The sequence below is a fragment of the Vigna unguiculata genome, chromosome 8 (assembly GCF_004118075.2).
Source record: "Vigna unguiculata cultivar IT97K-499-35 chromosome 8, ASM411807v1, whole genome shotgun sequence".
NCBI lineage: Eukaryota > Viridiplantae > Streptophyta > Magnoliopsida > Fabales > Fabaceae > Vigna > Vigna unguiculata.
In genome coordinates, this window is record NC_040286.1 from 36895803 (window position 1) to 36914906 (window position 19104).

Below are 19104 nucleotides of genomic sequence, written 5' to 3' on the forward strand. Positions count from 1 at the left end.
TTATCATGTTTTCCATAATAATATGAACAACTATAAGATATTTTGGATAAATTAGATTAACAGTTTTATAATTTATTTTAAATTTTGTATGTATTATTATCTTATTGTCATGACTTGATTGAAAGGTTAGATTAGTTATAATAAAGTGAGTCCATTCATCTCACGAACAAAATTTGAAGATGTAAGAAAAAAAAATGTCACAATAAAAGTAGAAACACATTTATTTTACAACCAAACAATCCATCAAATCTTTCACATATTTCACCTCCTTTTCATCATTTTATCGAGACCACCTCCAACCATTCTCACAAGCCATTCAGGCTTTCCAATCAACAATACAATAAACCCTAAGCCAATTCCAAATATTAGTCCACATCCATATCCTATAGCAACCGCTTCCCATCCAAATCCAAATCTTTCTTCTCCCCATAAGCTCGGAGAAAATGGAAATTGTTGTTCAGTGTTGTTGCAGTTCATTGACAACGGGAACCCACACAATCCTGAGTTTCCAATGTAAAAGTTATTTGAAAAAGTGTTGAACTGTTCTCCATGCGGTATTTCTCCAACAAGATGGTTATAGGAAAGATCCAGGACTTCAAGAAAGTTTAAATTGGTTAATTCCGTGGGTATCCTACCAATGAGAACATTTGAGGAGAGATCCAATGATTCCAAGTTTGTCAAATTTCCAATGGATTTTGGAATAGGACCACTAAGTCTGTTATGAGACAAGTTGAGTCCTTTAAGAGCATGAAGCTCTCCAATTACACATGGAATCTCTCCTTCAAATCTGTTCCTGGATAAATCAATGGTTATAAAGTTTTTTGGAACCTTTTTGAATGTCATATTTATGGCTTTTGTTGTTACACTTGCAAATTCAGTTACAGATTTATTACTGTAAGGTTGCACGTATAGCTCGCCCTCTTTATAATGAATAACATTCTTCATGACTTGAAAATTTTGTATGTAGGATTTTGGTATTGAACCATTGAAGCAGTTGGATGAGATATCAAAAATTTGTAAACTTGAAAATCCTTGTTTCATCTTTAAACTTGGAATGGGACCGTACAATTTGTTGGCACGCAATACCAATACTGTCAACTTTGGTAGAGTTTGAAGCCAGTCAGGAAATTTGTCCTCAATTTGATTGTTGGCAAGATTCAAGATCTCCAATTGTGTGCAATTGGACAAAGATTTTGGCAAAATACCTTCCAACTGGTTCTCATTGAGATTCAAAACACTGAGACAACTAGTCATTGAGAAGTTACTTGGTAATGTGCCATTTAGTTTGTTCCTTTGTAGATCCAAAATATAAAGGGCTGATAAGTTTGCAAGGCATGGTGGAATGATGCCTACCAACTTATTGTGAGATAAGAGGAGAACTTCAAGTAAACTTATATTACAAATTGAGGAAGACACATTGTCAGTGAGTAAATTGAAACTGAGATCAAGGAACTGGAGGTTGTAGTTCCTTGAAAATGGGTTCATTGGAGTTGTCAACAAGTTTTGGGATAGGTTCAAAAAACTTAATGAATCCATTTCATGTAACCACTTGGGCACTGTTCCATTCAATTTGTTGTTGGATAGATCAAGCTCTGCTAACATTGGGAGTTTTCCTGATAAATTTGGAAATTCAGTAAAACCGATGGAAGATAAATACAAGGCCCATAAGCGAGGGAAACTGTAATTGATGTCAGTGAAGGATGAACACATATGAAGATAATTGAAGTTGTTTGATGATAGACATAACTGAGTTAGGTTTACAAGGGTAAAAATTGATGGTAGAATATTGCCTTGTAGCTTGTTGTTGCACAAATAGAGAAACTCCAAGGATTGTGACGAGATTGCACTTATATGTCCTATGAATTGATTGTCTGATAAATCTAGTTCTAGCAAAGATGGCAAAGAGAAACACCAAACAGGAATTGTCCCATTTAGTAAGTTGTCATTGAAACGCAACTGAGTTAGGTTTGAAAGGCCTATTACTTTGTTGGGCAGAAGACCCTCCAATCTATTATGTGAAAGATCCAAGAAAGCTAGATTTTGAAGATTTAAAAGTGACAATGGAATTTGACCACTCAATTTATTTACCGAAAGATCCAATCGAATAAGATGTTGAAGATTTGAAAGTGAAGATGAAATTTGACCACTCAGTTTATTATCTAAAAGATCCAAGAGAACGAGATGTTGAAGATTTGAAAGTGTTGATGATAGCTCGCCTCCTATATTGTTATAACTCAAATTTAATTCTTCAAAACTGTTTGACTGAGGAAAGACATTCGGGATTTGGCCACTAAATTGATTGACTTTGAGACTCAAAAAGGTTAGGTGGGGGAGGGTTAAGAGTGACGATGGGATTGAATCGTTGAGTTTATTATATGAGAGATCAAGGAAAGTAAGATGTGTGAAGTTGGAGAAAATACCGGGATTGACCCTTCTAATGAATTCATCGAAAGATCCAACATAGTTAGAGAAGCAGCACTGCATCTCAAGCTCGAAAGTTGTTGGCCATTGTTGAGGCCGAGACTATTCTCTGACCAACGTAACTGTTCAAGTTTTGGTAAACAAAAGATGTCATTTCTCAAGTTTATACCAAAACCAGTGTTTCTGAGACTAAGATTAACCAGAGAGCTAGACAGATTGAGTGACCTCATCGAACTCGAAGTCATGTCTACATGATCCAAAATAAGCTCTCTTAAAATAGTTGCATTATGGAGGAACTTCTTCCAACTGCTTTCTTTCCACGTTAACCTGTTAGAAGAGAGATCAAGTGATTCTAATTTCGAAAGTCGTGAGATTTGGGAAGGAATTTCACCTTCAAAGCCGCAAGTAGACAAATTGAGGTGTGTGAGCGTCGTAATTCTACCAAAGAGAGATGAAAGTTGAGAGTTGGAGAAATTATTGAAACTGAGATCAAGTGAGTGGAGATGAGAAAGATGAAAAAGTGTGCTATTTGGATAGAAAATTGAATCGTAAAGGCCAGTGCAAGAGAGATCAAGGCCTATAACGTGACCAGAGATGGGGTGGCAAGTAACTCCAACCCATGAGCAACAATCTGTTTCATTCTCCCATGTTGTTGTCTTTTGATCAACATTCTCACAATAATAGCTATAAGGATAGGTGAGAGAGGTTTGGAATTGGAGCAAAGAAATTTTTTCATGAAGATGACATGAAGATTGGGAGAGTGAAAAGTGCAGCAACAAGAAATGGGAACAAACAAGAAACAACCACCCCACCCATGACTGCATTTTAAGCTATGTTTGAGTGTAAGTGTTCACTGGGATTTACTGAGAAGAGGAAGATTTATAGCTAAAATAAAATAGGAGATGGAGTTCTTGTTGTGGCCAAATCAATGTTTGATTGAGGTTGTTAGAATACAATTTCCTAAGAAAATGTCTTGTACAATTTAGAACATCTATAATCAAACTATCATTTTCATTTCCCACCCTATTCATAACGCGTCACTCTCACTGGGAAAGACATTGGACATAAGTTCCATGAACACATTTATTTCTTATATATAGAATTTATAGTTTCTAAATCTTCAATTGTTATATTTGTCAAACAAACATCCTTTTTCTACAACCTAATTAAGATTGTTCCAACATTGCTGCCGGAACTGACTTGGAGTATTGCCTGCAAAAACGTGGCATATAGGTTTGATTTTCATCTTTAAATGTATTTTACTTTCTATTTTATACGCAGAAATGGAATGGACTTAGGAGTCAATGCCCGAAAAAGTGGGACTTGGCTTTCATATTCCAATTAGAAACAGTTGTGCCAACAACACATCTGACTTTTATCAAATACCTTTTAATTTTTTTCGGTAACTAATTATTATCCAAAAATAAATAAAATAAACCCATATTGTTTCCCTCTTGATATACATTAATAGTTATAAATTTTTTTAATATAATATATGCAGTTTTCTTTAATGTTTTTAATAAAGTATTTTAAAATATAATAATATTTTACTATTCAACTATCGTTAATTTACAAATTTTATAACCTAAAACACATTTTACTATCAAAATTTTCCATTGTTATAAATCAATCTGTTGAGATTCTAATAAAAAGAAGATACCCCAGAGAAATTTTATAAATAAATGAAATGAGTTTAATATGACATCAATTTTCAATGACACCACACCACCGAATCTTTTTGCATACTTTAATGACACACACTCAAATGAAAGTTTAGTTCATCTCAACTAAAATATCAATATATCTAGCATTTTTTTTCACCCAAACTTGTAAGATATTTAGAAAAATGTTTGTTTTTTTGGATAGAAATTTGAAGAGGAAAATCAATAAATAACTCCATACAAAAACTGCGAATTACTTGTTTCTTCATTTGTTATGATTTTAACAATATAAATAGTTATTTAATATTTAGATAAATTAGACTTAAAAAATTATAATTTATTTTAAATTCAGAATGTCTAATCATCTCAATATTATGACCTGATTCAAAGGTTATATCGGTTAAAAAAAAGTGAGTCCATTCTTTTCATAAGCAAAATTAGAAAATGCTTGGTAAAAGAAATGTGACAACAAAAGAAGAAAATGTCTATTTTACAATTAAACATCGATCAAATCTCCCATACAATGAGGTGTGATAAGATTATTGACTTATAAATGCTTTTTCCAATAGAGTTGAAATTCAACAAAGCAAGTGCATGAAACATTTTCTAGTCGTTGTACATATCCACTCATTCATTCTATTACAATTTCCATGACTTCTTTTTCACCTTTTTATTACAAACACCTCTAACCATTTTTTTCACAAGCCATTCAAGAATTCTTATAATACAAAAATCCCAAGCCAATTCCAAATACAATTCCACATCCATATCCTATAACCACAGGTTCCCATCCAAATCCAAATCTCTCTTCTCCTTGAAAGCTCAAAGAAGATGGAGATTTTTGTTCATTATTGTTACAATTCATTGACAATGGGAACCCACATAATCTTGAGTTTCCTACGTAGGACTCATTTGAAAACGTGTCCAATTGTTTTCCATGAGGTATTTCTCCCACAAGATGGTTATGGGAAAGATTAAGAACTTCAAGAAAGGTCAAGTATGTTAATTCTGTGGGAATCCTACCCATCAAAATATTTGAGGAGAGATCCAATGATTCCAAGTTTTTCAAATCTCCAATGGATTTGGGAATAGAACCACTAAGTCTATTATGGGAAAAGTTGAGTCCTTTAAGACCATGGAGCTCTCCAATTACATATGGAATCTCTCCTTCAAATCTGTTTTGGGATAAATCAATGGTTACAAAGGTTTTTGGAAATTTGTTGAATGACATAATGATAGCTTTTGTTGTTACAATTAGAGACTCAGTGTAATAGAAATATCGTGTCAGGTATAGGTCGCCCACCTCAGATTGAATTACATTCTTCATGGCTTGAAAATTTTGCATGTAAGTTTTTGGTATTTGACCATTGAAGTAGTTGGATGAGATATCAAAAAGAAGTAAACTTGAAAACCCGTGCTCCGCATTTAAACTGGCGATGGGACCATACAATTTGTTAGTTCGCAAGACCAACACTTTTAAATTTGGTAGGGTTTGAAGCCAATAGGGAAATTTATCCTCAATTTGATTATTGCCAAGATGTAAGATCTCCAATTGTATGCAATTGGGCAAAGATTTTGGCAAAAGACCTTCCAATTGATTGTCATTGAGATTCAAAACAGAGAGCTTACAAACCATTGAGAAGTTACTTGGTAAAGTGTCATTTAGTTTGTTCCTTTGCATATCCAAAATAGTAAGGAATTTCATGTTTGCAAGACATGGCGGAATGACTCCTGTCAACTTGTTGTTGGACAAGATGAGAGTGTCAAGTAAATATACATTACAAATTGAGGAAGACAATCCACCAATGAGTAAATTGAAACTAAGATCAAGGAACACAAGGTTGTAGTTCAATGGAAATTGGTTCATTGGAGTTGTCAATAAGTTTTGAGATAGATTCAAAAGAACTAATGAATCCATTTTTTGTAACCATTCTGGCACTGTTCCATTCAACTGATTGTTGGATAAATCAAGATGTGTCAAAATTGGGACTTTTCCTGATAATTTTGGAAATTCAGTTAAACCCATGGAAGACAAGTACAAGGTTTGCAAGCGAGGGAAACTGTAGTTAGCGTTGGTGAAGAAAGAACAATTATGAAAACCACTGAAGTTGTTTGATGATGAACATAATTCAGCTAGGTCTACAAGGGTGAAGATTGATTCTGGAATATTACCCTGTAGCTTGTTGTTGCACAAATACAGAAACTTCAAGGATTGTGATGTGATTGCACTTATATGTCCAGTGAACTGATTGTTTGACAGATCCAGATGTAGCAAATATGGCAAAGATAAACACCAAACAGGAACTGTCCCATTTAGTGAGAGAAGCAACACTACAACTCAAGTTCGGAAGATATTGGCCATGGAGGCTGTCACTATTTCTTGCCAAGTGCAACTGTTTAAGTTTTGGTAAGCACGAGATGTCATTTTTCAAGTTTTCTTGAACTTGAGTAGATATGAGACTAAGACTAACCAAAGAGGTAGACATATTGAGTGGCCTCATCGAACTCAAACTCATGTCTACATGATCCAAAATAAGCTCCCTTAACAGTGTTGCATTTTGGAGGAACTTCTTCCAACTGTTATCTTTCCACGTTAACATATTATGAGAGAGATCAAGTGATTCTAATTTGGAAAGTTGTGAGATTTGGGAAGGAATTTCACCTTCAAAGTCACAATCAGACAGATTAAGGTGTGTGAGTCTCACAAATCCACCAACAAGAGATGATAATTGAGAGTTGAAAAAGTCATTGGAAGCAAGATTAAGTGATTGGAGATGATAAAGTTGGAAAAGGGAACTATTTGGATGGATTGTACCAGAAAGGTCAGTGCTTGAGACATCAAGGCCTGTGACGTGACCAGAGATGGATTGTTTAATAGAATAAACTTAATTATAAACATTGTGTAGGAGTAGGAGCTCAACAATCAAAAGTTTGCTATACATTGATTAATGGGTTGAGACAATTGAGAATCTCAATTGAAGTTACATTGCAAAGTGAGGAAGAGATGCCACTTTTTCTACTGTTTTTCGGTGCAGGAAACAATTGGATGGGGTGCAGGAAGCAATCGGCAATCTAAATTGATAATTGATTAATTGGTCTTTTCTTGACACCTCCCTAATTGATTAAATGGGGATATTTTAAATTTATGGGGTAGCAGACGGAAAAAATGGGGTGCAAAAAGCAGCAGCCTCTTTGTGATGGGTTCAAAAATTATGAAGCCCAAATTTCGTGCAACCAATTAGGCACTCTTCAAATCAAGTTTTTGTGACTAAATCAAACCTTCATTATAGTCCCAGCTTCTAGACTTGAAGAGTCCATCCTTCACTCTATCAAACATTATCTTTTCATTACAACATCAAAATTTTGTCCAATATTGTTGTTTTAAATTGACTTGGAACCATTTTCTGAGTAAGTTTTAAGTTTAGTCATTATACACAACGTCATTTTCCCTTTGTCCCTGGCATTAAAAGAATTTTTGGGATGAAAATTCCCACTATCTTCCATAGTCACATAAAATTTAAAAAATAAAAAATGCTGGTCATTAATTTAAATAAATGTAGGTTTGATTAGTTAGATAGTATCCACTTTCGTTCGGATATGTCAGTTTGGTACCTGAAAAATGTCAATTAAGTCCCAATTTTTGAAAACATGTCTCAATTAGGTCCATTTCAGAAAAAAATTAATAATGTTGTTAACAATGTTGATATTTAAAATGACTTACAAAATTAAGTATTGATATTTATAGTAAAATTTAATGGTAAAAGTTATGAATAAAGTTAACAGTGTTAATGATTTTATGTCTGAAAGAAACTTAATTGAGTCACTTTTTTAAAAGTTGGAACTCGATTAACATTTTTTTATAAATAAGTACCAAACTGAAACATATGAACGAAAGCGGATATCATCTTACTAATATTAAACAAAAAATTTATTATGAACGCAACTTCTTTTAAATTCTCAATAAGCATATACATTTATTTTCACACTTTACACTTCCCATGGCTCAACTTTAAGCACCAAAAAGGTTTAACCTACGCAACCCCTTTTTCCCAAATAAAAAGATTATGATTTCCTTTTTATAGTATATATAAAACCACTTGGACAAGAGGGGTGACAATGATGCACATGTATACTTTGTCCAATTTAAGGAATAAATTTAAAGAGCCTTTATTTTTCATCGCCACTGGTTTAAGAATAATGAGGGACCCTGCCAGCTAAGGTTATGAAAAATACATATATAAGTCACAACTCTTGCATTATTTTTTAAATTGAAGCATGGAAAAAGAACATTTTTTAAGAGAGAAAAGTATGAAGATGTTTAAGTGTTTTGAAATGGTCTTGGTCTGAAAAACGGATTTGAAACTCCAAATGTCACAGAAGGACAATGATTTGTATTAAGAAGATAAAGTGATAAGTTAATCTATGGGATTGTGGGGCAAGAGCATCATCGTAATTCAAATTCATAACCACAAAACTCGCTGTCATACACATTAGTTTATCAGAAACTTCTGTTCTGTTTTGTTTTTAGGTATTAATTGGTATGTTTGATATTTCAAAATCAAAAATTGTTGTTTTATGTCTGAAATCAATACACCGGTCAAATCTCTCCATAGTATAAAGAACAAGTCTTCGTCTCTCTGTAGTTAAAGAAAAAGTCTTCGTCTTTTAGCATTCATGTTTTTTAGCCAAATGATTCTTTTTATAAAATCTTTGTAATACAAAAATAAAAGTCACTGACATCGACAGTTAAAATAAGAGATCGATGATAAGTAATGAAGACTTTATTTTAAAGATTCATTAAACAATAAGTGACTCTATCTCCAGATATTTAAATTATGGGTTAAATATGTATTAATCCTTTAATTTTTAGTAAAAATCGAAATTAGTCTATTTTTGAAATTTTAGATTAATTTAGTATTTTATCTCTATAAATGCATGAATTTAGTTTTTTTAACTAATCTTGTGAAGTTTATTTGACTTTTTAAATATGTTTTTAGTTGATATTGAAACAGAAATGTATCAAAGAGGATAAACAACTTAAATACTATCATGGAATCACGTTTGAAACATCAAATGAACTTAACAAAATTGGGTTAAAATGACTAAGTTCATACATTTCTAAAACTCAGAAACTAAATTGGTTCAAAGATTGAAAGATGGACTAATTTCAATTTTCATTACAAGATAAGAGACTAAACACATATTTAACCCTTAAATTATTGTAATACTTTTATATGTTATTTTTGTATTATTATTTTTATAATAATTATTATCGGGTACTTGCTGGAGATCCCACAATTATAAAGTCGTATTCTTAACATTATATTAGAGTCATGATTAGAGTTTGTTCTCATAATAGTTTTTGTTTGTTGAACCTATTGTGACTCTCGTTATCACATCACGTATTAATGTCTAATCCTACACTCAATATGTATATATCTGAATTATAAAAAAATATGTTAAAAATCTCACATTAACTAAAAATAAGATGAGTTTGAAATATATATATATATATATATATATATATATATATATATATATATATATATATATATATATATGATTGCAAATTCATTTCTTAACTATAAAACTATAATTATCATGAAATAAACCATCAAGATGTTTAGTAATAATTTTAACAAACTTGTGCATGCTCATAAGCGAAATTTTACTAATAATTTCAGGAATTTAAATAATAATACAATCAAATTAATTATAATTTTCAATGTCTAACATTCACGCAAGGTTAAAGTTATTTATTACTGGTCACATGATCACATGAAAGTGTGAACGAATTTCTCTCACTACATCACCTTTCAAATAGTACGTAACAATTGCATCCATTTAATTATTAACAACACTATTAATAGAAATGATGGATATGACAATGGGGTTTGGGAACCAAGACTACGCCGTTCCTCTTAAAACCTTTTTCTTTAAATGGAAATATTTCTTATTTTTAAATTTTATTAAAGTAGATAGTTATATTAATTATCAAAATTGGAATAAATATGATTTTAATATATGGCATAAATATATTGAGTTAAATTAATAGTTGGCATAAATATGACTCTTTTTTTTTCAAAAAATATATATATCTTTCTTCTCAACTATTTATTCCTTTCCACATGTGACTCTACAATAATTATATATAATTTTTTTAATCTACGAGTTAAATAAACAAAGGATATGGTTGCATGATGGGTTAAAATTTTCAACAAAAATCTTATTTATTTGTTAATTGATAATTTAGTATTGTTACTTGATTTTGACGTGACAATAATAATGGTTAAGTATGTCACACTAGATTGATCATTGACACGATGACTAATGCATAATTAAGATAAAAATATATAACAACTTTGTAAAATCATGAGAATGAAGAGACCAAAACATACAATAAAGCATAAAATTAAATGAAAATTCAGTTAACTAACAAAATGTTAAAAGAGAAATTAAGTGAGCTTAAGTTATTTTAACTCAAGCTTACACATATAAAATACAAGATTAAAAAGACAATGAGCAGATAAAATGAGAAAAAAAAGATTAAAGAAAGATTATTAGAACATAACATGCAAAAATAAGATAATCTAACCCTAAAAAAAATTATAAATAAGTCATCTTTTCCACTGCTATATATTACATATTTATTACACATTTATTATCACTCTCACTTCTTACCAATATATAAACATTTTTTTCATAAATAATTAATTGAGTGAAAATTAAATACATAAATGTAACGTCACAATGCCCTTGATTACATAAATGTAACGTCACAATGCCCTTGATAGATTTGCTCTTAAATATAGAATCTAAGAACCATTTTTTTCCTTTTCTACCAATTAAAAAAATATAAGGGGAAGTTACTTTAAATGAGTTGACCAACCAATAAAATTACCCGAAAATATAAAATATAAGAACCACCTTTTTCCTTTTATTTTTTATACCAATTAAGAAAATATTATTAATCGAGGTGACCAAACCAATAAAATCAACTGAAAATTCAGAATCTAAGAACCGTTATTTTTTTTTTAAATTTTTTCTATACCAAATAGGAAAGTATAAAGTACAAGTCTCTTAAATGAGGTTAACAACCAACAAAATTAGCATCTAAAATAGCATAACTACTTAATGTAACTCTTAATTGTTTTTTACCTGTTATAAACGTCATTAATACATGCTTTTGAATTGCTAATAACATTAAAAGTTTAACAACCATAACTTTGAAGAAGAAAACTTTTCCATTAATGTGTCAAAAATTTGGGAATCATTTCACGTTGGTTGAATTTAATATAAAACAATATATTAGATTAATGATGGACTTGGAAATGTTTTATAGTGTATTTGATGTTTTAGGTTTAGATTTTAATGCATATTTATTAGTCTCATAATTAATTGTAGCAAAGTAGAAACAAAGTTCTGAAGGCTTCATTCATTGCTATATCAAACACGACCATCATCAAATCAAATCGCAGTCGCAATTCACGGTCGCACGTTGTCCGTCCACGGTGGACACCCACTCACGCACGCACAACGTCGCCGTTTTGCGCGTTTTCTGAAATCACTCACTTGAAACCAATAATGCAATGCCACGTGTACTTTGCCAGAGTTTTGACAACCACGTTGTGGACCCCACCTGCTACATCAGTCAAAACCGCGGCATAGCTCAAGCCAGCTTGTACACTTTTTCCTAACATCTTCTTTTATTTTATTTTTTCACATTACAATATTAAATTTAATTAAATAATAATTTTAATTAGTAAGATAATATTCATTTTTTTATTTGGACATGTTAATTTGATATCTGGTTTTAAAAGGATTTTAATTGAGTTTTAATTTTTAAAAAAGTGTCTCAATTAAATTTTTTTAAATAAAAATTATTAACATCGTTTATTTTATTTATAATTTTTTAATCTTAAATTTTAATATAAATATAAATATTTAATTTAAAAAATTATTTTAAATATTGATATTATTAATAACTTTTTTGTTAAAAAAAATTTAATCGAAACATTCTTTTAAAAGTTAGAAGTGAATTAACATATTTTAAAAAAATAGGTACCAAATTCATACATTAAAAAAATAGGTAGAATATGACTAATTAAACTTAAATAATATATAAAAATGTAATTCCACAATCATATATCCCCAAGAAAGAAAATACCAAAAGCCATTACCACTTTAGAAAAGTTCAGCTTCTGAGTTAAGGCCTCATAGTGTCACGCACAGACAAACAGTTACTCTCTCCTCTCTGCATTTTTGAGGTGGTTGGGTTTTTCAGTTCGTCGTAATCTGCCACCGTTGCCGGGATGTGGAATCCACGCGCGCTCTCTTCTCCACTCGCGGTGCTTCTTTTTCTTCTTCTTCACTGTCTCCTTGCTACCGTCTCTGCTCAGAGATCTGCCTGGAAGACACTCCATGGTAAAACTTGTCTCACTCATTCTTCTAATGTATATTCTCTTACTTCGTTCGATCTTTGCTTCTCTTTCTCTTCACTTTCTATTTTCGCAACACTAACTTGCTACCAAGTGTAGGATCTGTGCGTTTCTTTTCTCTCAACTTTCATTGCTTTTGAGCTGAGTACGGATTTGGATAAATGGCCAAACTATGCTCTGAGTTGGCTTGTGGATAATTGATGTAGTGCTTCAAAATATATTGACGTTTCTCAAGCTTATTAACAATTTTTAGCTTAAGTTTTGGCTGAACGAAATCTTTGTTGATTCACCTCATAGAATTATGGTTTTGGCTCAAGATATGTTATACACTCGTTTTTAACCACATCATCGGTAGTTGATGTGGAATCGGTAACAGTTCCTTAAATTAAGACATCTTCCAGTGGCGGATTATGGTATGAGGGTGACTTGATAAACTTACCAAAATTGTTAATATAAGTTTTGAAACTATTTTAGAATCTGGATTTAGTTCTAACTCAACCGAATACTCTTTTCTAGCCATATCACTTCACTTGTGGAAGTGGGATTTTCAGCATTAACAATTTTTTGCATGCAATCTAGAGGCCAAACTCTGAGTGAATACGATTGTCGACATAATGTAAAAGATTGTTGTGACTTTTTTCACTGCGCTAGGTGTTTTGAAACTTACTTGTGTTCTTGTTTCGCAGGAGGTGCGCCGTTGGTTGTGGCGCGTGGTGGATTTTCAGGGATGTTTCCTGATTCCAGTGATAGTGCATATAATTTGGCAGTAATAACGTGTGGACCGGATGTCTATGTATGGTGTGATGTGCAGTTAACGAAAGATGGAGTTGGGATTTGCCAACCAGACATAAACCTTTTAAATTCTACTTACATTGCTTTCGCATACCCAAATAAAACCACAAGTTACTTGGTTAATGGAGTACCCACCACTGGCTATTTTTCTCTGGATTACACTTTCAAGCAGCTAAGCAGTGTCGTCTGTGAGTTTAATTTATTTAAAACACGTAGTTTTATTGTTAATAGTTACATATTTTTCATATTTGATGAACTAAGTGATTCTTTTATACGGTAAATGTATTGCTGACAGTTCTTATTTTATATAGTTGCTGACTGTTTGTTTTTTCTGGACAGTAACTCAGGGAGTATACTCTCGAACCAACCGGTTTGATGGCATTAATTTTCCGATTCTTAGTGTTGATGGTTTACTTACAACTAGACAAAAACCAAAAGGAATATGGTTGAATATTCAGGTAAATAGAATGAATGCATAATCCATGCTCATGATTCAGTCTCCTTGTTTGTTTTAAAACTAACTCTTGTTATCTCTTTTATTTTAAAGCACGATGCATTCTACGCACAGCACAACTTGAGTATGAGAAGCTTTGTGCTTTCAGCTTCTAAAAGAATAGTTTTCAGTCATATCTCGTCACCCGAGGTTAATTTTCTGAGAGGTATATCATCACGCTTCAACCAGAACACAACAAAACTGGTCTTCCGGTTCATGGCAAAGGAAGACGTAGAACCATCTACCAATCAGACTTATGAATCGCTTTTATCGAATCTTACATTTATCAAGACATTTGCTTCTGGAATTCTTGTTCCAAGGGGATACATATGGCCAGTAGATTCAAACCTTTATCTACTACCACATACATCTTTGGTCTCGGATGCACATAAAGCGGGGCTGGAAGTTTTTGGATCAGATTTTGTGAATGATGTTCCATCTAGCTTCAATTACAGTTATGATCCACTTGCTGAGTACCTCAAGTTCATAGACAACGGTGACTTCTCTGTTGATGGTGTGCTGTCTGATTTCCCCGTTACTCCATTTGAAGCAATTGGTAAGTTTGTTTATTTTTCTCCCATGTTTACAGAAACAGACCCCATGACCCATGGGGTCTGTTTGGAGGAATATTTTCCAAAAATACTTTTAGGATAAAAAATAAAAATGAAATTAACTTCCGTATAACCTAAACTTAGCTTATTCACGAGTTAAAAGTCAGATTTAGTAGTTAATAGGAAATAACATCTATAAATTAATTCATGTGTAAGTTAATTTTAACTGAAGAAATTTCCCTAAAATAGACTCATGGTGTTCCTAATGTTCATAGTGTCTCTTGCCTTTGCATGCATTTCCAATATTAGAATGACCATGAATGGCCAAATCCTCGATTTTCTTCTTATGTGTTAAGAGATGGACTTTAAGCCTATTTCAATCTTACAAATTTTGTTTGTAAGGTAAGGTTTTGCATCCACTTATATACTGTAAATTAGTCTTATTTCTAGTCGATATAGACCTTCTAACACTATATTTAAATTGTTTTAATCTCTTCGGAGATAGGATTTATTGTGTGAGTCAACATATCAAATGATGCATTATCCAGGGTTTAGTGATCAATCTGCCCAGAACTGGTATATTCATAAGCTACTTTATTCTTCCTACCCAGTCATAGTAAGGAGTTATGTGCACTTTTCATGAGGATACGACTAAGATATTTATACAAACCTTGATAGATGGGAGGATACTGCTAGGATTTGTCTTGACTTTGACTAGAGGATTTCATGTCCGAATGCTCCTGCTTTCATGCTCTCACCTTAAACTGTGTTCAATTTCCTTACTGCATGAAACCAAATAGCGAGTTATGTCTCCCTCTCACACAATTTTTTTGGACAAAGTTGTAAACTTTCCAATAACTCACAACTGCTCAAGTCCTTTATACATCCAAGGAACTTATTGAGTTGTGATGATAGCTCTCAAATCAACTTTTAGTTTCTATTTTTCACTTCTTCATATTATTCAATATGGAACTTTAGTGATTAATCACTTGAGAACCAACACCTTCTTCTGTATTTTGCATACTGAAATTGTAACCTTAAAACATGTGTGTATGCTTGTGTTAACAATTCTTATTTTCTCTATTAAGTATATGTTGGGTTGTCTTCTTGTAATGCAGGTTGCTTTTCTCAGCTAGGCACCAATGCCACGAAACAAGGTACACGTAGTTATAATTTTGAAATATGTATTCTCATGTTCTTAGCTATTTCTAGTTTTTTTATTGTGTGATTTTTATCATCTGATGGAACCAAAGCTTGCATCATTGTTGATTTGTTTCTTTAATTTTTTATTATGTTTCAGATAATAAAACATTGATTATCTCAAAATATGGGTCAAGTGGGTATTATCCTGCTTGTACCGACTTGGCATATACGAAGGCCATAGAGGACGGTGTGGATGTTCTTGACTGTCCGGTTCAAATATCAAAGGATGGAACGCCATTCTGCTTAAACTCCATTGATCTTATAGAGAGTACGACAGTTGCCCAATCAAGCTACAGCAAATATGCCATGACTATCCCTCAGATCAAATCTGGCAGTGGCATATTTGCATTCAACCTCACGTGGAGTGATATAAAAACTTTGACCCGTAAGTCATAGAGATTTCTGTAGCTGTTTGCTATTCAATTAGGTCAAATGTTCTTCTATATTTCTGTATTTGCATGGAGTTAATCCAGACTTGTCAAAGCTTAGTTGACTATACTTTCAATTAACCAAAATTTAGAATGAGATACATGCACATGGTACAAAACATGTTTTGGACTAAAGAGGAAAATAGCTTAAATCTTCACTTTATAAAGGACAATCATGTCTCACTGATAAACTACCGCAGCAAAATTTTCCCTTTCATATCGTTGCCTTTCACTTGGCTGCCTCCAGAACGTGTTACAACAAATTTTTGACATATTTTTCTCTTCTTTATTTTCCCTGCAGCCTCAATATTGAATCCTTTTGCAAAATACAGACTGTTCAGGAATCCAAAATCTAAGACTTCTGGGAACTTGGTGGCGTTATCAGATTTCTTGTCCTTGACAAACAGTCAGCCTTCTCTATCTGGTGTCTCTATCGCTGTTGAGGTGCGTTCTTTCATACCTGTTAATTCTGTATTCGATTTATTATATCGGCTGTTATTTGAACATTTAGTCTTTTTTGTAAGAATAAAGCAAGTTTAGGGCCACTTGGTTATTTAACAATTCTTATGATTGATTTCACCTTCAAAGGGGACAAATATAAATATGGAATATTAAGACTATCATGCATTATTTTTATCAAATGCTTAAAAGACCTGTTGCACTTGTTTTTTCTGACCATATGTTCGTTCTAAAGTGTTGTATAACCTGGCCAAAAGATTATGAAATATACAACTTTTAACTCTGGAGTTCTTCTTGTACTTTGAGCCGCTGACTATTTCTCTTTGGAAACCAAAAACCAAATGGCTCACTTGCCCAAAACTTGAATATATGTGAATTTCACATTAAATATTTATTCACCGACTCTTCTTCAACGTGACTTATTTCTACCAAGTAAAGAATATATATATTTTTTTTATGGTGATGATGATAAACATAAATAGTTGTATGTTTCGAGCGTGTAAATGATTTTTTGTCCATGTTATTAACATGCATATTGTGTTGTTGTTCATGTTATCAGAATGCGGCTTATCTTGCTGAGAAGCAAGGGTTAAATGTGGTTGATGCAGTAATCAGTGCTTTGAGCGAGGCAGGTTATGATAAACCCGGATCCCAAAAGGTTTATATCCAATCCACTGATAGCTCTGTACTGCTAAAGTTTAAAGAGAAAACGAGTTATGAGCTTGTGTACAAGATTGACGAGACTGTCGGTGATGCTGCTAATGCAGCTGTTGAGGATATAAAGAAATTTGCTAGTGCTGTGATTGTCAACAAGAACTCTGTATTTTCTTATAATGATCAATTCCTGACAGGCACTACGAAAACTGTGCCGACGCTAAACGCTGCCAACCTCTCAGTTTTTGTGGAGTTATTCAGCAATGAGTTTGTTTCTCAAGCGTGGGATTTCTTCTCAGATGCAACTGTTGAGATCAACTCATATCTAAATGCTGATGGCCTAAAAATTGATGGTATTATCACAGACTACCCTGAAACTGCCGACAGATACAGAAGTAAGTGTTAGCAAATTCAAACTAGAATCTTGTTCTAGATATCAAAATAATACGATCCATATTCAGAAATGATCGTAATATTTTCTATATAGGATCGTATCAGGTTGTCTTTTATGAGTGAAGCCTATTCATTACTGAAATATTTTCTTCTCCATTTTACTGCAGGGAACAAATGCTTAAATTTGGGTGACAAGAGACCTACTTACATGGACCCTGTTCAACCAGGTGGTCTTTTCTCACTCATTACCCCAGAGTTCTTGCCTCCAGCTCAAGCTCCACTCGCACCCTTGACAGAAGCTGAAGTTGCAGAGCCACCTTTGCCTCCTGTTGCTAAACTAGCCCCAGCTGCCAGCCCCAGTTCTGGAACCACAGCACCAACCAGAAATGCACAGCCTAGGGTTGCTGTCTGCTTCTTCTTTTCCTCTCTGGCTGTGTTCATAGCTTCCCTTCTTCTGCTTTGAGCAAAATCATCTCTAAACTTCCTTCTAAGACAAAACAAAAAAGAGGAGAAAACGGTTCCTTTTGCTGGTTTCAACCCCTTATTTGCTTGCACATCCCTTCTAGGATTGAGTGGCATGAAAGCTTTTGGCTTCACATTGACTACATGAACAATCCACACTTTTTGTTCTTCTTAAAAGGAGCAAATTCTTTCAATCTAATTTGTTGTAGCTATGATTGTCCATTCTTAGTTCCCCAATTGCTTCTCGGGTTTATACTGTGGCCATAAGCTCGCGTGGTATATATCTATGAATTCTTTTCAGACGTGTATTTTGTATCTCCTGTTGTAAGATATATTTATATTTTTATGCATTTGACGAGATTAACAAGTTCAGGTCCTGATCAAGTTTTCCTGAGAATTATCCACAATAAACTCTTATTTCTCTCCTGATCCCACAACTTACAGAAATCAATCTAATACAAAACATGGTAATTATCTTACCATTTTCTAGTCCTACAAAATGTGGCATAGTGGCCTGTTTGAATGCTGTTCAATTTAATTGAAGGCTAATGAGTAATGATTTTCCCAACATGAATTGGTGTTAGAAATGCAGAAAGTGGAAAATGAGCAAAACGCACTCTTAGATGAATCAAATAATCATGATGTATCATGATCCAATAACAAGGGATTTGTATGACTTACATAAGACCTTAAATTCATGTTTTGTTGCTACCATAGAGAAAAAGAAACAACAACATGAATACCGTTAACTTAAAAAGAGTGGTTTTTTATTTATTTATAGAAATTAAACTAACGATACATGCACCTAATGAATGCATTTGACCCGACTCAATGAGTGGCAGAAATGGGTCGGTCGGTGACCCCAATTTCACAATCCCAAACAAAATGGCAGATCTTTACCTGGATTTTCAATTCATGATTTCACTAAACACTACCAAAGAGGATTTGGCATCATCTTTTCGGATCAATCGCACATTAATGGTGCCAATTTCTGTTGAGATTTTTCTAAATTACACTCAGAATCTCCGAAGATTGCACAACAGGAATTGATACAGGGAACTCCACATTTCCCATCCTAAACCTACTTCACACAGCTTCTATGAACACTATAATGGAGTCTCTGCATAATATTGTATCATGTAGAACGAG

General features: G+C 32.9%; 1 protein-coding gene and 2 pseudogenes across 1 annotated transcript; 1 reads left to right on the forward strand and 2 right to left on the reverse strand.

Annotated features, from left to right (window-relative positions):
* Positions 1-211: 211 nt before the first annotated feature.
* Positions 212-3289, reverse strand: LOC114194076 (annotated as a pseudogene).
* A 1502-nt stretch (positions 3290-4791) lies between these two features.
* LOC114195179 lies at positions 4792-7419 on the reverse strand (annotated as a pseudogene).
* A 4825-nt stretch (positions 7420-12244) lies between these two features.
* Positions 12245-18339, forward strand: LOC114194638 (glycerophosphodiester phosphodiesterase GDPDL1-like). Its single transcript, XM_028084985.1, has 9 exons — positions 12245-12506; positions 13207-13500; positions 13652-13770; positions 13860-14361; positions 15475-15513; positions 15657-15944; positions 16289-16431; positions 17006-17495; positions 17661-18339. Exons 1-9 carry the CDS (start codon positions 12395-12397, stop codon positions 17954-17956), a joined length of 2283 nt encoding a protein of 760 aa, XP_027940786.1. The 5' UTR covers positions 12245-12394; the 3' UTR covers positions 17957-18339.
* The last annotated feature ends 765 nt before the right edge of the window (positions 18340-19104 follow it).